The 23,160-nt window shown below is 43.0% G+C and overlaps 1 protein-coding gene across 1 annotated transcript in view; it reads left to right on the top strand.

The window, feature by feature from the left end:
- Positions 1–395: 395 nt before the first annotated feature.
- The window catches only part of amot (angiomotin), a 63,346-nt gene continuing 40,581 nt past the window's right edge, over positions 396–23,160 (top strand). Inside the window, exons 1-4 of the mRNA XM_078211942.1 lie at positions 396–557; positions 5,677–6,601; positions 17,646–17,949; positions 22,248–22,392. Coding sequence (XP_078068068.1) covers positions 5,736–6,601; positions 17,646–17,949; positions 22,248–22,392 — 1,315 coding nt within the window. The 5' untranslated portion in view covers positions 396–557; positions 5,677–5,735. The remainder of the gene's footprint in view (positions 558–5,676; positions 6,602–17,645; positions 17,950–22,247; positions 22,393–23,160) is intronic.

Raw genomic sequence — 23,160 nt, 5'->3', positions numbered from 1 at the left:
CCCAGACCAAGCTGTGATACAACCAGAAAGAATGCTTTCTATGGTGCATCTGTAAAAGTTAAATAAAGAGACCAAAACTGTACACATTACTCTCGATGTGGTCTCACCAATCTAATCCTGCTGGGCTGTAATCTGTTTTGTTGATCAAATGCACACATTATATTATGTTCATGTATTGAAAACTTGGCAGGCACATTTACCTTGAAGGGAATTACTCAGGTACTATTGTCTAAAGATTATCCAGGCAATTCAGGTGATCTCATTTCTTTGGCATGCTTTTGATCTTGTTCTGGGACAATTTACATAAGAGCTGCAGTTTACAATGGGGCAGTGAAGGCAGCTAAACCTGTTGATTGGCTGATGTTTTATTTTCCTTTAACCTCCGGTAGAGTCAGTGTGTGTGAAGGATCTTGGTAATCGGCAGTCTATCCGACAAGGAGCCAAGTGTCTGTTTGAACAGGATGCCATTTACTGGGAGGAACACAGCCAGTTACTGCGCAGGCATGAGCTCTCCACAATAACTGAGGAGGACGTTGAAAAGAGTGAAACAGGAACAGGTACTTGTAACCATTAATGTAAATGACACTGCATTGTACAGTTGTTCAGGACTGAGGAGTGATTGCAGAACTTGTACAAGGTTTTCCAAAGATTGACTGAGACTTAGAGCTCAGTCTTAAAACACATAAACGACTTTCATACAATATATGAAACAGACTTTCCTCAACAGACCATGACTGAAGAATGAGTTAGAAATTCATTCTGCTTTTTGCCTTTTTACGTGAACACAATGGAGAAAGTGAATGAGCACAGGAAGTCTGTCTATTCTCTGGGTAAGGTGAATTTTTCATGTTCTTTTTGTTGGGGTTTTGTGGTAGACCCAATCGTGTCTAACACTGTCTCTTTAATCTCATGTTATAATATCATATTGTATTGTGTATGCACTTATTTATTCTGCTGCTTCTGCACTGGATGTGACTGATAACTTTAGATTTCTTAAAAGAAAATGAAGCCCTTGCATATATATCGTATCTTTCACAGTCTTTGGATGTCTCAAAGCTCATTGTTGTAATGCAGGAATCATGGCAGGAATTAACGCACAGCTAGGTCCCACAAACAATAATGTTAATAACCAGATAATCCATTTCTAGAGCTCTGATGAAGGGTCATCCAAACTCAAAACGTTGGCTCTATTCTCTCTTCCCAGAAGTTGAGATTTTCCAGCATTTTCTGTTGTTGAATCAGTTTTTAGGTGTTGGTTGAGGGATATGTTGGCAGGATATTTGCAGATCTCCCCTGCTCTATGAAATTGTGCCATGAAATCTTTTATATCTGTCTAAGAGGGCAGGTGGGCATTAGTTTTATGTCACATCCAGGAGATGCTACCTCTGACAGTGTAGCATTCCCTCAGCACTGCACTGCAGTGTCAGGCTAGATACTGCGCTCGAGTCCCCGGACTGGTACTTGAATCCATAACTATCTGACTTGGAGGAGAGAGTGCCATCAACTGGGCTACGGAGTAGCACTTAATTTGAGAAGGAAATAATGCTGTATCTTACACTGGAAAAGCGGGGAATGGGTGCTTTATAAAATTAAAATTTTTGAACCATAGCTATAAGAAAATTAGTGACTACTTGTGTTAGAGGCTAGGAAAAGATTAGGATATGAGTTTGTACTTGTGAAGTAACTGCCATTTGAGTTTTTGCATACACGTTTGCTGCCTGCATGAGGTACTTATTGGAAGCTAACTCACAGCATTAGGGAGATTCACAACACAATACCTAATTGCGTTATCCAGGCTCATGTTCGCCTACCATCGCTATACTCTGAAGTACAAATAGCTGCAGCCACGTGGAACAGACTATTCTATGTCTATCAAAAAGTACACACATGAACCTGTCTTTGGGTTAAGGTTTCCTGAGGCAGCTGGGATGTTCGCACACTGACATATACACAGACACTAATGAATTTGCATAATGTTTCAATGTATCCAAATCATGGTAACCTTTTCGGTGTTGCTAGGTTTCTAGTAAAGGACAATGGTTGACATGTAAAATGTTCATATTGTGTTTACCTGAATAATGGAAACAGTGCAATTATATATTTTGACCCTAATGTTGGGTTGTTTGGAGAGATGGAAAAATACTGGTAACGCAGGAAGGAACTTGAGACGATGAGTGAAGACGGTTGCACAAGAAATATTTAGTGTAACATTACTGCTTATTGGCTTGGATGTGACTTTATTTTCACCCCATCATGTCTCATCCATGTATTGCTGCCAACGTGTGATATAGTGAGCGACAAAACTACTTTGTTTTTCTGTTCCCTTTTTTGCATAGACTCTACTCAAAATCATGGGTGACGCAGTGCCAGGGACCCGGGTTCATTTCCAGCCTCAGGTCACTGTCTGTGTGGAGTTTGCACGTTCTCCCCATGTCTGAGTGGGTGCTCCGGTTTCCTCCCACGGTCCAAAGATGTGCGAGTTAGGTAGATTAGCCATGCTAAATGCCACCTTCGTCGAGGTAAATACGTAGGGTTATGAGAATAGAGCCTGGGTGGGATTATTGTCAGTGTAGCCTCAATGGGTCGAATGGTCTCCTTCTACACTGTAATGATTGTATGATATAACAGACTACAAGCACATTTTTACATGCTTAAAGTGGCGGTTCTTAAACTTTTATACTGAAATGTTGTATCAGTGATCTGCCCAGTTTGACATTTTGTCACTGTTTTGGAGTATTAGCACTCGGGTATAATGTTTAAAGCACATTAGACTAATTTAATAATGAGTTGAATAAGAACCATTTAATCCACTGAAGGATGCTCTTTATTACTGATGATACACCAGTCTGGGTTAAAAGCATTAGAATTGATTAATCAGAAAAAAATCTACAAAGGCTGTAATTTGAACCAGAAACAAGAGTGCGGGATATGGACAGCAGGTCAGTGAACAGGAAAAATAGATTAAAATTTTGTGTGGGATCCTTCATTGGAACATTTAAAATTTAATTTAGATGAAAGTAACCAATGCAAATATTGAGCTTTTTCAGGACTTTTGTTTTTACTTTCATTAGAAATTGTTGTGCTACCATCCATTTTTTAAAAAATAGCTGTGGTGCACAGTAATTGCTTTTGTACAAGGTGTAGCAGCACTCCTTAATAAAATTATAAGTTGGTGTATCTTACAGGATCAGCAGAGCTTATAAAAATTCCACAAGAGGTGGAACCACATTCCACACAGTTTAATCACTGCATATACACAATTGAGCTGGATTGTATTATTGATTCATTTCTTTTAAACAGCAACTGGACAATGGCACTATTTACTTTTACATGCCTCTCTATATTTGAACAGTGAAATGACAGAATAACCTTTCATGTGACAGGCTGTTTGTTCCAGCCTTGGCAGTCAAAGTGATTGTATTCTTGCCAGAGAGAAAAAGAATACCACATTTGACAGAGAGCAGAGTTTTGTGCACAAAGAGGATATCAACCCATTCACCTCCAACACCCCAATTTTGTTTTTTTTTGTTCCTCAGCCCTTTTTGCTTAAGCTTGAAGCTTACACTGAGCAACAATTTCATGGAAGCCAACAGGTTGTCACTTTGTCAGGCCATCATTGCTTCAGTGTCAGCAATTGACCACAAAAAGAAAAAAAGATCGTATTTATGACCGGAGGACATCTCAAAACACTTTACTATCAATGAGAACCTGACTATCGTTGCTTGGCCCAATGTTGTTCTTGCTGAATGTTCATTCATGGACTCTTCCATTAGGGCTTATTCGATAGCAGCAAAGAGCAATAATCCCAGTTCAATTCTGTTTACTTTTTCCTCTGTTGTCCAAATCTCTCTCTTGACCTATGTCCTTGTCACTACAACAACAACTCACATTTATACAGCACCTCTAACATAGGAAAATGTCTCTGGGCTTCCAGGAGCATTAAAAAGCAAAGAAAGACTCTGAGCCACGTAAGGAGATATTAGGTCAACTTGGTCAAAGAAGATGGTTTCAAGGAGTGTCTTAAAGGAGGCAAGCAAGAGAGGGAGGAAGTTCCAGAGCCTGGGGCCTAGGCATCTGAAGGCATGGCTACCTATGGTGGAGCAGTTATGATGGGGATTGCACAAGAAGCCAGAATTGGAAGAGCACTGGTACCTGGGAGGGTTGTGGGGTCGGAGGAGATTACAGGCATAAAGATGGCAAAGCCATAGAGGAATTTGGAAACAAGAAAGAGAATTTTAAAATAAAGACATTGCTTGATCACGAGCTATTTCAGCAAACACAAGCTAATAGGTGATCGGGGCTTACTACAAGTTAAGATAGGCAGCAGAGTTTTGGATGACCTGAAGTTTACAGAGGATGGATTGTGGGAGATCAGCAAGGAATCCATTGGTATCATTAAGTATAGAGGCATTAGCTGCAGATGGGCTGAGGTGGGTGAAGTCGCGAGATGTTAACAAGACAAATAGGCGGTCTTATCAAGATGGCATGAATATGAGATTGACATCAAGGTTGGGAACAGACTGACTTAGTCAAAGACTGTTACCATAGTCTGTGGGTTTCTAACTATGCTGCAATGGCAGGAGATTGAGTATCAAGGTCGGTCCCCACCATGAGCTTTGTGGACTGGAAGGAAAATGCAGCAGTGCAATATATGTTTTTCCAAGTTTCAGAATTAATTCAGAATTAAGTTTCAGAATTAACCCCAGAGGGTGGTGAGGGATTGGAATGCCCTGCCAGCATCAGTAGTAAATGCGCCTAGTTTGGGGGCGTTTAAGAGATCCGTAGATAGGTTCATGGACGAAAAGAAATTGGTTTAGGTTGGAGGGTCACAGTTTTTTTTTTAACTGGTCGGTGCAACATCGTGGGCCGAAGGGCCTGTTCTGCGCTGTAATGTTCTATGTTCTATGTTCTAATGTATAATTTTTTTCAAGTTTGATTTGAACAGTTTTGCTACTTGAAGATTAACTGAGCTCTGCTCTATTGCGGGTATGATTGGTCTGGATGACATGCTCCTGCATGTTCAATGTTTCTGAAATATTAGAGTTTTTGAATATAAATTTTTTGCTGACCTTATTTGGCAATCATTACCTCTGTTTGTTAAACTTAGTGAAATGTGAGTGAATCACGTTGTCAATAAAACCTGCCAGACGAGAGGGATGGAGTGAGCAGTTGGAGAATAGATTTTGTACTGGGAACCACAAACAATGTTTCGGCCTTCCCAATATTTCACTGGAGGAAATTTCTCATCCAGGACTGAGCATTGGATAATGGCGGAGGAGTTATGAGAGGTGGTGGTGAGGTACAGCTGGGAAATATTGGCAATCTCAGACTGAGATGATCTGGGATCTACCGAGTTAATGTGATTCATTTACAATAAATGCATCAAATACCCACATAGCCAGTGAGGAAGTCGGAGGGAATAGAATATTTCCTTTTAATGAAGAATAAGTGTTACTTTTAAATCTCTTTAGTTTGTTTTAAAAGTTTACACGGAAGCATGAACAAGACGAGGTTTTGGTTCTGAAGACAATTCTTCTGTAATTCTACTTTTAATCATTTTCAATTTTTAAAATATTTTCATTGTGTACATGTAATAAAGAATGAAACAAAAATTGGAGATTGCGACTTGCATTGTTTTATCTCTACTAATTGTGCTAATGGTTTTTCTTCCTGAAGGCAAGACTCACTTTGATGTCCATCATCTGCAAGACATTCACAGAACACAGGGGCTTGAGATGAGAAATTCAGAAGAAGGAGCAAGTGGGACAGTTCTACAGCGTTTGTTGCAAGAGCAGCTTCGATATGGAAACCCAACTGAGAATCGAAACCTCCTTGCCTTGCACCAGCAGGCAACAGTAAACGTCATTTCTTACAACAGTAGTGGGTCTGTGGTATCTCCAAGCGATGGCCTGACACAAGATGAGCGTCAAATGGTCCCACATTCTGCAAGACAGGAACCCCAGGGCCAGGAGCTGCAGGTTGACAATAGTGTCATGGAGAAGCAGCTGCAGACCCGAGCAGCACAGAATAGCGAGGAACTGCCAACTTATGAAGAAGCAAAGGTCCAATCACAGTTTTTCAGAGGACAGCAGCATACAGCAGCGGGAACTGCTTTCTTTGTTACTGGAATAAATAACCAGAAAATGAGAACTGAAGGCCGCTCAACGGTCCAGAGGGTGGGTGCTGGAAAGGTTCACCAAGATGATGGACTTAAAGACTTGAAACAAGGTCACGTCCGCTCTCTGAGTGAACGCCTTATGCAACTCTCCTTGGCTACAAGTGGTGTTAAAGCACAGTCGTCAGTTGCGAGCAGTGTAATTTCATCACAACAGGCAAACGAATTCTACACACATGCTGGACATGTTTTGTCTCAGACATCCATGAAAGGCATAGACCCCCGGGGGCCTCCACCAGACTATCCGTACAAAAATATGTCAGCGTTGCCTGTTACTTCCAAGGCTCAGGATTATGGAAGTTTCTACAGTGACTTTAGAATGGGAATGATGCCTGAGATATTCAAACCTGGCCCAAACTCTCAACATGTCAAGCCAGATGTTCCTGTTCTGAGGTATCAACCACCACCTGAGTACGGGGCTCCCAGGTAAATAAATGAAGGCCCATTCTAAGATCTTTGGCTCCAATATAACTTATCTTTATGAGTGAGGGAAGAGCAAAGTCTCAGTTTATAGTTCTAGCTAGAATGTATAGCAAGGAAACAGGCTGTTCTGCTCTAAGCTACTGTTTATGCTTTGCATAAGAATTCCTTCCACCCTTATCTAACCCTACCAACATAACTTTCTATTGTTTTCACCCTCATCTGCCTTTCTAGCTTCCCCTTGAGTGCATCTCTGCTATTCACCATAACCACCACTTCTGGTAGCGGGTTGCACATTCTAACCACCCCCGGGTAAAGTTTCCAGATGGCTATAACCTGCAAGTTCTGGTTTCATTTGGGTAGGTGCTTTTTGCAACTTCAGCAGTGCCTCTGTATCCTCCTTATAGTATAGAGACCAAAGCTGTGCACATTACCCCAAGAATGTGGGTGGCACGGTGGCACAGTGGTTAGCACTGCTGCCTCACAGCTCCAGGGACCTGGTTTAGATTCCCGGTTTGGGTCACTGTCTGTGTGGAGTTTGCTTGTTTTCCCTGTGTCTGCGTAGGTTTCCTCCGGGTGCTCTGGTTTCCTCCCACAGTCCAAGGATGTGTGAGTTAGGATGATTGGCCATGCTAAATTGCTGCTTAGTGACCCACGATGCCTAGGTTAGTGAGATTAGTGGGGTAAATATGTGAGGTTACGGGGATAGGGCCTGGGTGGGATTGTTGTCGGTGCAGGCTCGATGGGCCAAATGGCATCCTTCTGCACTATAGGGATTCTGTGATTCTATTCTATGAATGGTCTAACCAAGGCTCGATAAATGTTTTGCTCCATTCGAACGCAAGAAAATGTTGAATATACAGGTGCTTTTAAAGTACCTTAGTGTAGTAGTAATTTTTCAAATGTGAACTTTATGACCATCAGTAGGCTATTTAACTGAATAGGGCCAATATAGTCCAGCCCAACCCAATCCAGTTCTTGTCTGATGGCTCACACATGCATACATTCCATTGTGCTTTGTTGGTTCGTAATTAGGTGATTTCTTTTTCCCTTTCCCTTCCTGGCCTAAAGGGTTGAAGTCATTCTGAATACTGCCTTGATTGAGATAACTGACTCAGCATAGAGCATGAGTCAAGCCTGTAATCATCCTGACCTGTGCAAATTTATACACGTGTATTGTCAAACTTCTGGTCTGACATCTGGATCTAGATGAGCTGTAATTTCTTCCAGACTTGTGATAGTCTACTGGAAGGTCCATGAGAGTAGGCCATATGCCAATCCAACAAAATAGATATGTAAACCAGAGATAGAGAGAAGCAGAGCTCATGAAGGTTTATGGAAATTGAGGAAGTTACAAAGCGATGGGAGGATGAGCATTCTAGGATGAGATTTTTAAATTGGAAGGGTAGCTGTACCGGAAGCCGTTTTGCTCGGCATGTTTAATGGGTGATAGGAACTTGGGGCAGATTAGGATACTGGCAGTAGAGATTTAGCTGAGCTCAACTTTATGGAGGATGTAAGATGAGAGGCTAGCAATGGGAGCACTTAAGATCTTTCTGGATGGAGGAGCTAACATAGGTCAGAAGGCTATGTGTGTGCATTTTGTCTCCTGGATACATTCTTCTGTTGTTTCAGCATTGGCAATGACAAAGAGAAAGTAGATCTTGATAGGAGGATGCAGGAAGTATCTTTTTTGGCCCTGGTTTGTTTCTTGGCCTTTTTCCCTCCCTTTTTCCCATGTTTTTTCTCTGTTTATGAGACATAGAAATCATAGAAACCCTACAGTGCAGAAGGAGGCCATTCGGCCCATCGAGTCTGCACCGACCCCAATCCCACCCAGGCCCTACCCCCACATATTTACCCACTAATCCCTCTAACCTACGCACCTCAGGACTCTAAAGGGCAATTTTTAACCTGGCCAATCAACCTAACCCGCACATCTTTGGACATGTTCTGTACCTGACTTGCTTGTAGCAGAAACAAACTTGTGTCATAATCTGAGACACCAAAACTGATGCAAAAGAAAGGCTTTTTTCCTTGAAGGATTTGATTCAGGTTCAACAGATTCCAGCAACCCTTCAGGTTTTTTTTTGTTCAGCTGATGTTATCCAAGAATAAACCCACACAACTACTCCCTATGGGCTAGTTGGACATGTGGGCATTGCAGTTAAACTTTCTGTTTTACAGAGAAATCTTGAATTCAGATCCTTCATATTAATTAGCAGAAATATTTACCAAAGCTCCATATCACCTTTTAGTTCCCTAACTGTATTTTAATACTTGGATTAAATTTTTGGCAGGGATGCAAAAATATAATTTGTGGCATTTTCATCTGTTAAATCTTAATTATTTTGAAGATTTTATGACTGCAACAACCTTGAGTGGGAGCAGAGCAGCAAACTCCTATGGGATCAGTGCACAAGGTAGAGCATTGATGGCCTGCTTTGATTTGGGTCATCTGATAACACGTTACAATGCAAAGTCATAACCTTTCTTTCAGAGACCTGGAGTGGGTCTGTGCTCATAATTATATCCAGGTCTTATAGTATTCACTTCCAAGAAAAATATAATCCAATAATCACAGCCATGTGTTAGCTGCATATGTAAGTACATTTTCATAGCATGATTTCTGTGTTTTCCTGATGCAAACTTGAGAGAATTGGCACCAACTGCTTCCCATGAGTTCCTTTCGCTCTCTTTTATTTGAGAGTCTCTGACAATGCCAGCATTTATTGCTCATTCCTAATTACCCCTGTGAAGTGATAGTGAGCAACCTTCTTAGAACTGCTGCAATCCATGTGCTGTAGATACACGGACGGAGCTCCTGGGAAGGGAATGCTACAGTCTTGATTTAGCGACAGTGAAGGAAATGAAATCTGGTTCCAAGTCAGGATGGGCAGGGACTTGGGGGGTACTTGCAGGCAGTGGTGTCCCCATGATTCAGTCTGTCATAAAGAAAATAGGCAAACTGAAGAAGTTAAGACTTTGTTGTTGCTCTAGATATGTTTTGTGCAGGGGGTTGATGAATTGACTGATGACAATTGAAAGTGAAGAAGGCCTATAGTGTGTTAGCGTTTATTAACAGGGGGTTGGAGTTTAAGAGCCGTGGGTCTATGCTGCAACTGTACAGGACCTTGGTGAGACCACATTTGGAATATTGTGTGCAGTTCTGGTCACCTCACTATAAGAAGGATGTGGAAGCGCTGGAAAGAGTGCAGAGGAGATTTACCAGGATGCTGCCTGGTTTGGAGGGTAGGTCTTATGAGGAAATGTTGAGGGAGCTAGGGCTGTTCTCTCTGGAGCGGAGGAGGCTGAGGGGAGACTTAATAGAGGTTTATAAAATGATGAAGGGGATAGATCGAGTGAACGTCCAAAGACTATTTCCTCGGGTGGATGGAGCTATTACAAGGGGGCATAACTATAGGGTTCGTGGTGGGAGATACAGGAAGGATATCAGAGGTAGGTTCTTTACGCAGAGAGTGGTTGTGGTGTGGAATGGACTGCCTGCAGTGATAGTGGAGTCAGACACTTTAGGAACATTTAAGCGGTTATTGGATAGGCACATGGAGCACACCAGGATGATAGGGAGTGGGATAGCTTGATCTTGGTTTCAGATAAAGCTCGGCACAACATCGTGGGCCGAAGGGCCTGTTCTGTGCTGTACTGTTTTATGTTCTATGAAAGTGGAAGCAATAATTTAGGAAAAAAAGGCTCATGAAGTCTAAATCTGGGGGATTTTTTAATCTGACTAATCAAGTTTATCTGACCAACCCCAGACCCATTCAGACTACAGGAAGGCTGTTGATTGAAGCTTATACCTGTCGCACAATAAAGAGCCGACATTTTAAATATTAACACCCTATATGCAGGGAAAATATTTAAGAACTCTTGGACAGTTGGTTTTCAACAGGCCTCAAAGATGCCCGTTGGTTTGCAACAGGCCTCAAAGTTGGCTTTAGTACATTAAAAAGAATGAGAATGTATTATTCATTCGTTGTTACTACATGAAACCGTTATAAACTGACACACAGCATTTAGTTCTTGCTTTCTTCTAAGGGCTTTCTTCTAGGGTGGCACAGTGGTTAACACGGCTGCCTCGCAGCTCCAGGGAGCCGGGTTCAATTCCGGCCTTGGGTGACTGTCTATGTGGAGTTTGCACATTCTCCCCATGTCTGTGTGGGTTTCCTCCGAGTGCCCGGTTTCCCCTCTCAGTCCCAAAGTTGTGCTAGTTAGGTGGATATATGTCCATGTGAAATTGCTCCTTAGTGTCCAAAGATGTGCTGGATTAGCCATGGTAAATGTGTGGAGTAACAGGGATAGGGTGGGGAAGAGGGCTTGAGTAAGATACTCTTGTCAGAGAGTCAGTGCAGACACAATGGGCTGAATGGCCTCTTCTGCACTGTAGGGTTTCTATGATTCTAATCTTTGAGTGGGATCAGTGGACAACCCCCTCCCAAGCCATCTACCATACTCCTACTCGATATGTTTGCAGAAGTGCACCAGTGTTCTTGACACCCAGTTTGAATTCTTGTTTCTCTCCTCCTTTCCTTCCTGTAGGGAAACACCTGTCTCCACTTTGTGCCTTTCCCTGATGACATAGCTGGATCAGGAACTCGGGACACAATAACTTTTTTTCTGTGTTTAAAGTACCCTTTAACTTCCTCTTTAGTTCTATGCTGGGATAAACCAACTTCAAAATCCAACAAGCAATTGTTTCTTTTTAAAAAAGAAAAGTCCCAGGGATGGGCTATTTTAGATAAAATATCAGTGAAGTCGTACTGTGGGAAATTTCTGGCTATGAATTGTATGGGTATGTGTGTTTTGTGTCCTACTGCAGCTATCACTACTGCTGCTACACCCTATTAGTGCTCCTGCTATTTTGTTCTTTTGTCACATCTTTCAGGTCAACTGTTTCCAAAGCCTAAGATGGGCATGAGTACTAAAGTGGAGGGAGGAGAAGAGAATTGGGGGGTATGTGAAATCAGTCAAGTGGTAGCTTTGGATGTGGGTAAGAAGGCATCGAATTCCATAGTACAATGACTTTACTAGAGATACTGGAGTAAAGGTTACACAACTAACCTGTCAGCAGGGTGAGCAGCACTGACATAACTAACCAAAATCAGTAACGACCTAACCAAAGTCAGGTTTATGTGGTCTGTTTGGACTTTCAGAAGGCTTTCCACAAAGTCCCACATAAGAGATTAGCGTGTAAAATTAAAGCACATGGGATTGGCAGTAGTGTACTGAGATGGATAGAAAACTGATTGGCAAACAGAAAACAAAGAATAGGAATAATCGGGTCCATTTGCAAATGTCAGGCAGTGACTAGTGGGGTACCGCAGGGATCAGTGCTGAGACCCCAGCTATTCACTATATATACACACTAAATATAACATCTCTAAATTTGCAGATGACATAAAGCTGGGTGGGAGGGTGATTTGTGAGGAGGATGCAGAGATGCTTCAGTGGGATTTGGACAACCTGAGTGAGTGGGCAAATGAATGGCAGATGCAGTGTAATTTGGATAAACGTGAGGTTATCCAGTTTAATAGCAAAAACGGGGAAGCAGATTATTATCTGAATGGCCGTAAATCAGGAGAGGGGAATATGCAACGAGACCTGGGTGTCCTTGTACACCACTCACTGAAGGTAGGCATGCATGTGCAGCAGGTAGTAAAAAAGGACAATGTTATATTGGCCTACATAGCGAGAGGATTTGAGTACAGGAGCAAGGATGTCTTGCTGCAATTATACAGGGCCTTGGTGAGGCCACATCTGGACTATTGTGTGCAGTTTTGATCTCCTTACCTGAGGAAGGATGTTTTTTGCTCTCAAGGGAATGCAGAGGTGATTTACCAGACTGATTCCTGGGATGGCAGGACTGATGTATGAGGAGGGATTGAGTCGGTTAGGATTGTATTTGCTGGAGTTCAGAAGAATGAGGGGGTATGTCATAGAAACCCATACATTTCTAACAGGACCAGACAGGGTAGATGCAAGAAGGATGTTCCTGATGGTGGGGGTGTCCAGAACCAGGAGTCACAGTCTGAGAATACAGGGTAGACTGTTTAGGATAGAGATGAGGAAACATTTCTTGACCCAGAGAGTGGTCAGCCTGTGGAAATTGCTGCAACAGAAAGCAGTTGAGGCCAAAACATTGAATGTTTTCAAGCAGCAGTTAGATGTAGCACTTGGGGCGAAGGAGATCAAAAGACATGGGGGGAAGGTGGGATCAGGCTACTGAGTTGGATGATCAGCCATGATCATAATGAATGGCGGAGCAGGCTCGAAGGGCCGAATGGCCTCCTGCTGCTTCTATTTTCTATATTTCTATAAGTACACATCTAGGGTGCACTACCCCGTTTCCATTCTTCTTGACCTCCTTGCAACCTTTGACATAGTCAACCACACTTTCTTCTTCCAATGTCTGTTCTCAATTGTCCGCCTTAGTGGATTACCCTTTCTTGGTACCACTCTTCACCTATCCAATCACAGCCAAAACAAGACTAGCACTGGATTATTTTTCCACCTTGTACTGTTCTATCTGCAGTCCCCCATGGATCAACCTTTCCCTCCTCCTTCACATATTGCCCATTGGTAGACATAGAGGGCATGAGGTCAGGTTCCACATATATTGTATTGGTGACACCCAGCTCTACATCTCCATTTCTTACCTCAGCTTATTTACTGTACCTGTGTTGCCAAACCTCTTGTCTGACAGCTGGATTCAGATGAACTCTGAGAATACCGAAATCAGCATCTTAGGCTCTGCCACAACATCTACACCGTCATCATCGGCATCTGCACCTTCCTGGCCAGTGTTTGTTTGAACCAGACTATTTTAAATTCAACATCCTATTTGAATGCTGAACTTCTGACACCATATCAATCACCATCACAAAGATCACGTGTTTTCACCTCGAATATTGGATATCTGTGTTCAGTTTCCGCTTATATGCAGCTGAAACTCTCATCCAATTGCCATTTGCCCCCCTCCAGATGGAACAATTCCACTGCTTTTCTTGCTGGCCTGCTATCATTCACCCTCCAAAAGATTCTGCCCATCCACTGTTATCCGTATCCTGTTAAGTTGTGCTTATCCCTTTGCCCCTTTGTTCACTGAGCTACATCAGCGCTTGCAGTCTGTGTCTCAGATTTTAAAACCTTCTTCCTCGTATTTAAATCAATTCATGGTCTTGCTGCTCCCTTTCTCTATAACTTTTACCAGCCCCACAACTGTCGAGAATGATGTTGCTCCAAGTCCGGCCTTATGTACCCCCCACTTCTTTCACCCCACTATTGGTAGCTGTGTCTTCTGCTAGCTTTGCCCTTGACTATGGAATTCTCTCCTCGCTCCCTCTGTATTTTCACTGTCGTCCTAGTTTTACTTTCCTTAAAGTCAAACTTTTCATCAAAGTCAAACTCATATATCATCCTTTTGTTTAAGAATCCATTTTTGTAAAGGCACAATATTGATGCAGGTATTCTTCGCAGTGGATGTTGTAAAAACGGAAGTGTATGATATTGCTGTGTTTTGAAGTTGTGTACCCTAATGTGTCAACTGAAGTTTTCAAGACCGAAATCGGTGGATTCTTCTTGGGCAAGGGTATTAAGCCTTGGGGAGCAAAAGTGGGTAAATGAAATTGTCATACTGATTCGCCATGACCTGATAGACCTGAGAGAACCCTGTTCCTATTTCTCTCCCATCTTTCAAAAATTTCGAACAAAATCTATTGCTTTAACTTTGCTTTTGTTCCTGCCACGTGCCATCAGAGTTCACTCAATCCATGTTCTCTGCTTAATCTTCTGAAGTACATCTGCGATCTTCCAGTCGCCATGTGACATTGCATTAAAGTTGTTTTTGGGGATAACTAGGATCGGGGGTGGGATGGGGGAAGGGGTGGGGGGGAGGGGGGGATGGGGGAGGGGGGAATAGGTGGGCCATACGTGGTCCCGGGCTGCATTACAGATGTAAATGTTCAACAGTAATTCTAAAGAGTTGGATAGGGAAGAAGGCAGCGTGTTTGAAACCTGGCAAGTTTGTTTTTCAAATTCGCCAGTACTTGTTTGCTTCAAGTCAGCAGGTGTAATATTTTCAGCTCTGACTCAGCTTACTATGAGCCCTAAAGATGTTTTTTAAAAATTACGTTGATGGGAAAAAATGCTGATCGACGGTAGCTGGAGGGTTGAGGTCATTGCTTAACCAATCAATGTGAAGAAATACACAGTTGTGTTTGGATATTTGCCCGTAATGCACCCATTTTTAAAAAGAAACCCACATGACAAAACAAAGAACAATACAGCACAGGAACAGGCCCTTCGGCCCTCCAAGCCTGCGCTGCTCATGTGCCCAACTGGACCATTCTTTTGTATCCCTTTATTCCCAGTCTGTTCATGTGGTTATCTAGATAAGTCTTAAACGATCCCAGCGTTGTCCGCCTCAATCACCTTGCTTGGCAGTGCATTCCAGGCCCCACCACCCTCTGTGTAAAATACGTCCCCCTGACATCTGTGTTGAACCTTGCCCCCCTCACCTTGAACCCGTGACCCCTTGTGTTCGTCACCTCCGACCTGGGAAAAAGCTTCCCACTGTTCACTCTATCTATGCCCCTCATAATCTTATACACCTCGATTAGGTCTCCCCTCATCCTCCGTTTTTCCAGGGAGAACAACCCCAGTTTACCTAATCTCTCCTCATAGCTAAGACCCTCCATACCAGGCAACATCCTGGTAAACCTTCTCTGTACTCTCTCCAAAGCTTCCACGTCCTTCTGGTAGTGTGGCGACCAGAACTGGACGCAGTATTCCAAATGTGGCCTAACCATCGTTCTATACAGCTGCAACATCATATGCCAACTTTTATATTCTATGCCCCGTCCAATAAAGGCAAGCATGCCATATGCCTTCTTCACCACCCTCTCCACCTGTGCTGCCACCTTTAAGGATCTGTGGACTTGTACACCCAGGTCCTTCTGTGTGTCTATACTCCTGATGGTTCTGCCATTTATCGTATAGCTCCCCCTTGCATTAGATTTACCGAAATGCATCACTTTGCATTTAGCTGGATTAAATTCCATCTGCCATTTCCCCACCCAATGTTCCAGCCTATCTATATCCTGCTGTATTCTCTGACAATGTTCATCACTATCCGCAACTCCAGCAATCTTCATGTCGTCTGCAAACTTACTGATCACACCAGCTACATCTTCCTCCAAATCATTTATATATATATATATCACAAACAGCAGAGGTCCCAGTACAGAGCCCTGCGGAACACCACTAGTCACAGACCTCCAACCGGAAAAAGACCCCTCCACTGCTACCCTCTGTCTTCTATGGCTAAGCCAGTTCTCCACCCATCTAGCTAGCTCACCTTTTATCCCGTGAGATTTAACCTTTTGCACCAGCCTGCCATGAGGGACCTTGTCAAACGCTTTACTAAAATCCATATAGACTACATCCACGGCCCTTCCTTCGTCAATCGTTTTTGTCACTTCCACAAAAACTCAACCAAATTTGTGAGGCATGACCTCCCTCATACAAAACCATGCTGTCTATCGCATGGTTAGACATGCGCATATATCCTATCTCCAAGAATCTTCTCCAACAACTTCCCTACCACGGACGTCAAGCTCACCGGCCTATAATTACCCGGTTAATCCTTGCTACCCTTCTTAAATAACGGGACCACATTTGCTATTCTCCAATCCTCTGGGACCTCACCTGTGTCCAGTGAAGAGACAAAGATTTCTGTTAGAGGCCCAGCAATTGCATCTCTCGCCTCCCTGAGGAGTCTAGGATAGATGCCATCTGGCCCTGGGGATTTGTCTGTCTTAATGTTTCCTAAAAAACCTAACACTTCCTCCCTTGTAATTGAGATTTTTTCTAACGGGTCAACACATCTCTGTGAGACACTACCAGTCAACATGTCCCTCTCCTTTGTGAATACTGATGCAAAGTATTCGTTTAGGATCTCTCCTTCCTTTGGTTCTAAGCATAATTCCCCTCCTTTGTCCCTGAGAGGTCCGATTCTTTCCCTAACAACCCTCTTGTTCCTAACGTATGTATAAAATGCCTTAGGATTCTCCTTAATCCTGTCTGCCAAGGACATTTCGTGACCCCTTTTTGCCCTTCTAAGTCCCTGTTTGAGTTATTTTCTACTTTCTCTGTATTCCTCCAGTGCTCCATCTGTTTTTAGCTGCCTGGACCTCATGTATGCCTCTTTTTTCTTTTTGATTAGAGCCACAATTTCACTGGTTATCCACGGCTCCCGAATCCTACCTTTCCTGTCCTTCCTCTTTACAGGCACATGCCTGTCCTGCAGTCCTATCAACTGCTCCTTAAAAGACTCCCACATGCCAGATGTGGATTTACTCTCGAACAGCCTCTCCCAATCAACAGCCATCAAATCCTGCCTAATCCGGCTGTAGTTAGCCTTCCCCCAATTCAGCACCTTCCCTCAGTGGGAATCAAATATAATATACTCGTTTTACTAGTCTGCAAACATTTGGGAAATTCCATACTGGCCACTCGTTTTCCATTTCGGTTACTCATAAAAGGCAAGTCATGCAGTTGGGGGAGGCGTGTTCGATTAGCAAGGGGAAGTGATACTTCTGTGGCTGGCTAAAAGACTGACTGTCCTGGCAATGCACTTCAGACTGAGGTGGTGGCTGTTTAACTCCTGCTTTTGAATTGGCATCAATCTGTTAGATTGATGCACTACATTGGATGGAAGGCAACCATTCTCGATTTGAACAGCAACCTAATGTGATGAGACAGGTAAAACGATGTATGACAAAACCGTTCCCTTTACACCGAACTCCAATTGATTCATTACCTGGTACCTGCGATAATGTCCATTGGTTGGGATTTTTCAGTTGTTGTTTATTCAAAGCTAATGTAAAGAGATGGGAAATGGAGTTGGGATCAAGGACCAGTCATAATCCTGTTAAATGACAGAGCAGCTGCAAAGGACCCTCTGGCCTACATCTGCTCCAATTTTTATGTTACCGTTGTTATCTACAATTAGTAGTTTCTTTTGTATTAACAGGCAAACTCAAGAGGGGCCGCTCCATCAGTTGCAGTTACAGCAGCGAATCTATCAGCACAGTCCATCATCATCTCAGACTTCAATGGGATCTGCATCTGTGATGCAGCCACTGCCTTCACCAAATCAGGTGACCGCTCAGCCCCATCAGGCCTTCTTGGCAGGCCAGCTGCATCAGCAGTTCCAGGGAGACCCATTGGCCATTGTCCTGCGAGCTCAGCAGATGGTGGAAATCTTGTCAGAGGAAAACCGTGCTCTTAGACAGGAGTTAGAGGGATACTATGACAAAGTGGCTAAATTGCAGAAGGTAATAAATGTTCTGTTAGTAGCGTTTATGATACAGGTAGCATCAATGACTGAATATTTTTGTATGCTTTCGTAAGCTCTTTCCAAGACGATTTGGTGACGAGATAGGTTAAGATCTTGTGCTTTCACCTTTGGGGTCCAATTCAAAGTTGTCCCTCAGTGGGAATAAAGGCTATCATTTATCAGAGTCACCCGAGGGGTAGTGCTAATATAGAATCCTACAGTGCAGAAAGAGGCCATTCGGCCCATCGAGTCTGCACCAACCACAATCCCACCCAGGCCCTATCCACATATCCCTATACATTTACCCACTAACCCCTCTAACCTATGCATCCCGGGTCACTAAGGGGCAATTTAGAACGGCCAATCAACCTAGCCCGCACATCTTTGGCCTGTGGGAGGAAACCGGAGCACCCGGAGGAAACCTACGCAGACACTGGGAGAATGTGCAAACTCCACACAGACAGTGACCCGAGCTGGGATTCGAACCCAGGTCCCTGGAGCTGTGAAGCAGCAGTGCTAAGCACTGTGCTACCGTGCCGCCCCTTTGTGGGCACAGATCCATATCCTGAAACTACCTTTAAATTGGCAGCGAACTAAAGAGATTTGTTGAAGATCATTGGCTGGAAATGGAAATGTGGTAAGGGTGCTTTTCTGAGGGTGGGGTTGAATCACATTGTTAATGTAAAGTGGAGGAAAACCTGCAACCTTGACCTGGGAGATTGAAATGCTTGGAAGTTGCATTGGACGTAAAATGTAGGAAAATGTTCAAATCCAAATTTGACGTACATGTCAGATTATATGGCATTTTGCTAATATAAATATAATACATTTTGTGCCTTTAGAGATAGATACAGTGTTTGTAAGTATCCTGTTCCTTTCTGATTGGTCAAGTTTGTAAGCTCACTGATCTCATTGCATCAAAATCAAATTCTTCAAGATACGACGACCATTCTTTTGTGTGCGCTGTTTGGGGAAATCCCAAATGCGTTTCCAAACCAAGCTACCGAGACACCCATGTTGAATTTTCCCAATGTTTGGCACCTGTTTCCACATGATGACAACACCTGTGCAAGTCCAGAGAGCTTTGGTGCAGATTGATGGTGACAAAGGATAGGCACTGACAAGCACATTTGTGTATGTTACTTGGTTTGACCAGCTAAAGCCGCATTACTTATCAGTACAGAGCTTCTAACTGCTTGAACAGGTAGGATTATCTTTGTTCGACAATTAATTTGCAGCTTTATTTTTGGAGCCAAGTGGAAAAAATCCCAGTCTCAAATGAGCAGTCTGCTCCTCCAGTTTCTGCTCACGAGGCTGGACAGCTCATCCTGCTGTGTTTTTAAAAAATTTATTCTTTCATGGGATGTGGATGTCACTGGCAAGGCCAGCATTTGTTACCCATCTCTCATTGCCCTTGAACTGAGTCGTTTGCTAGGCTATTTCAGAGGACAGTTAAGAGTCACCCACATAGAGCCTTATGTAAGCCAGACTGGGTAAGGACGGTAGATTTTCTTCGCTAAAGGATATTATTGAACCAGATGAGTTTTTACAACAATTAATAGTTTCATGGTCATCATAGATTAGCTAGATGTCTTTTTTATTGCTGCCATGGTGGGGTTTGAATGTTTGTAACCACCCCACATCCCCACTGTCGATTAGCCTGGAGATCTCAGGATTATTAGAGCGGTGACATCGTGACGCACCCTACCACCCCTCCCTCGAAGATTAGTCTACCAGTCTCAGTATTATTAGTCCAGTGACAGTATCACCATCCACACCCCTCCCCCACACCCCCACACGAAATGTGATCGAGCCCATCACATGATTTTCCATTGGTAGTCTAGAGTCTAGTCACCTTGGAGTCACATTGACCACAAAGAAACCTTATCCCTTCTCCCCGCTTTCCCTCCCTCCCACTAGTTGGCTGTTGAGCAACTGACAAGTATTATTGATGTTCACTGGCTGGGCAACAATACTCGGACCTCCCCACAGCCCATGGTAAACAGCACATCTCAATATTGCCACACTGTTGATTGCTGCATAAGTACACACCATACTCCATCAAAGTACCAGTGGCTGGAGGCCTGGGACTTCAGTAACAGCTGCCAACTATCATAACCAGTTGACGCATTTAACTCTTGAGTATAATTCAAAGTAGTAAGGCAGCAGTGCTTTCTGTTTCTGTTCTCTACTCCGTGGGTCAGTTGTTCCTGTTTGTTTCATTTTTTGAAAGATTTCTTTGAAAGACAACTTTCACTAGACTGTAGGTGGGAGGCACATCAGATTCATTTACGCTCCCTTGAGAGAGCTGGCTTGAGCAGAACAACACGATTGAATATTGAGACTGATTGGATCTGGAGAGATGCAAAATGTAGCTGATAGCATCAGTTAATATTGGAACCATTGGACATGACTTGCAAAATGGAAGTTACTGAAGCTAGTATTCGGTAAGAAACATTTGATGGACTTTTGGCTCCACATACTTTCCGAGTATCCTCGACTTGCTGACAAAGCTCTGAAGCACCTACTGCCATTCCCAATATACTGCAAGTTTGGAATTTCAACACCTGTGGAGGTGAAAACAACGAGGAACCAGCTGAACATGGAGCCTGTCATGAGACTGAAGCTCTCCAGCTTGGAACAAAACATCACCTCATTGGTGCCTCCTCCAAAAGGGGTGCTATTCTTCCCATTAATTTCAATGAGTTTTTTTCTGGTGGCATGTGAAAGAGGGTGTGGCAGGACACATAGATGGTCGCAGGGTTTTTTGCCCCACATAAGTGGCCTACAGGCCAAAATCTTGAGAATCACTGCATTAGAATAGTCAGGTCTAGAGGTACAAAGACAGAGGTGAGGGTTATGCAACAGATGAGCTAAGGCAGGGAAAGTGTCAGGCAATGCTGTGGAGGTGGAAATAGACGGTCTTAGTAATGAGATATGTGTGGCCGATATCTCAGCTTGGTGTCATATATAACTCAAAGGCTGTGAACAGTCTGGTTTATCCTCAGGCAGTTGCCAAAGAGAGTGTTGGGGAGCATAGTTTGTGATGGGGAATAAAGAAATGGTCTTGTATTCTCAGTATTCAATTTGAGGACATTTCTGTTCCTGTGGTACTGGATGTTGGACAAACGATTGGACAATTTATCAACAGTGGAGGAGTTGAGAGAAGTAATGTTGAGGTAGAGTTGTTTTTCATCAGCATACATGTGATAATTGGCATTGTTTCAGATGATGTGCAGCATGTTGATGAGAATTTGGAAGGATCCAAGTATGGTTCCTAGGCAATATCAGAGGTAACTGCAGAAGCAAGAAGAGAAACCATTGCAGGTGATTTCCTAGCTATGATTAGATAGTTAAAAATGGGACTAGGCACCTTGCAGTACCATTCAGCCGTGTGATGTGAAAAAGGCAGCGGCGGAGGTTGGTGTGGTTAAGATTTTTTTAAAAGTTTACTTATTAGTGTCACAAGTAGACTTACATTAGACAAAGACTTCAGTCAGGTCAAGAGAATGAAGAGGAATAGTTTGCTTTTGTCAATCATGTGAATGGTCATTTATGATTTTGAGAGCTGTATCCCCTCTTCCCCCTCCCCCTCCCACTCATTGTAAGTAAGCATGGTCAGTAAATGCCACCCGTATCTCAAGAAGTTATTTTAAGAGGTATAGTTCCTCAGTAGTCTTCCTGCCTTAAGATAATCACAGTAAAATTTCTGAATATCTGTGCCTCAATATATTGATAACTGCAGCATTTACAAGTATGTCCATTTATCTATAAGCTTTTTCATCTGCCTTGACTCTGTAGATATTGATATACTCCTGAGAACCTCTAGTTTTAATTTCTGAAAGATGGTGTCAGCCTTCCAAAGGAAAACAGTGTGTTATTGTGGAAAATGCTTTCACAGAAATAAAGAGCTAGTGAGTCACTGAATCCAGAAAAGTCCAGAAATTTGATAACTTGCTGGCAGAAATCTGATCAGAATCCCCTGGGATATAACGTGGGGATTCCATTTCAAAACCTCTGATCTAGATATCGTAATTTGTCCATGTCTCTTTGATATCCTCAACACAGAGTACTTTGGGGAATTGGGAACAGTTCCAAAATCAGCTCCAGTCAGCAGTGCAGTCATTGTACTTATCTTGAACTGGGCAAAGTTGCTGCTTCCTGTTTCTTTTTTTCCCAGCACCAGCTACCGCACTGTATCTGTTTCAAGCCCCAGAACGTATCCTGTCGTGTATTATGAATCTGCTGCTTTAGATACTGGTGAAGGAGCTGACTGTAAACTTTATTTATTTGCAGCTGGAGATGGAAATCGAGAGGGTTTCGGAAGCTTACGAGAACTTGGTGAAGTCATCTTCCAAGAAGGAGACCTTGGAAAAAGCCATGAGAAACAAGTTAGAAGGTGAAATCCGCAGACTTCATGACTTCAATCGAGATCTAAGAGGTAAAACATGTCTTAATGCTTCAATAGAAATAGATGTTAGTTTTGTAGTTAGTGACTTTTCTCAAGCAGAAAATATATCTGAAAGATTGCATGATATTCACTCCGGACATTCAATTATTACATTTAAAAATCCATTTTATTTGATCTCTCCAATCCTCCTTCCTCAGGAAGTAACGGAAATACAATTGCACCCAGTGTTGTGTGAATCAGTCATTGGAATTTTGTAGAAATGGCCCAATTTTCCTTCCGGCCTTTATCTTCATGTGAGAAAGTGCCTTGGTCTCTCCCATGATAACACTGTCGAGAAAGTGGAGGTGTGGGGAGAGATGTTGGTGAGGTAGAGCTGGGTGTACCGGTTGTCGGTGTACAAGTGAAAATTAATGCTGTGCTTTCGGGTAATGCACTGAGAGGCAATGCAAGGATGAAAAATCGGAGGATGCCGAGGGGAGAACACCAGAGGTAATTGTGGGAATGGGAAAAGCAGCCATTGCCTGTCAAACTGTGGAAGTAGGGCAAAAGGACACAGGATCAAACTAGTGAACAACACACTCAGGATATATGTCAGGAAATTAGTCTGCACAAACTACTCAACAAATGTAGTGAACTTGCAGGGTGGCGAGTGGAGACCTAAACTGTGGAATTATTAAAAAAAACAGAATTCAATGGTGTTTAGTCTTTGTTGATTGAAAATGAAGATGGGTCAAATGGCCTCACTTATCTTTCTGCCTTTGCTCTTTTTGTTTTTGTCCTTGCTTGTGTCCCCCTTCT

This window comes from Mustelus asterias, chromosome 4 (genome assembly GCF_964213995.1).
Source record: "Mustelus asterias chromosome 4, sMusAst1.hap1.1, whole genome shotgun sequence".
NCBI lineage: Eukaryota > Metazoa > Chordata > Chondrichthyes > Carcharhiniformes > Triakidae > Mustelus > Mustelus asterias.
The sequence above is the reverse complement of the archived record's forward strand: the minus strand, read 5'-3'. Positions and strand labels throughout refer to the sequence as shown.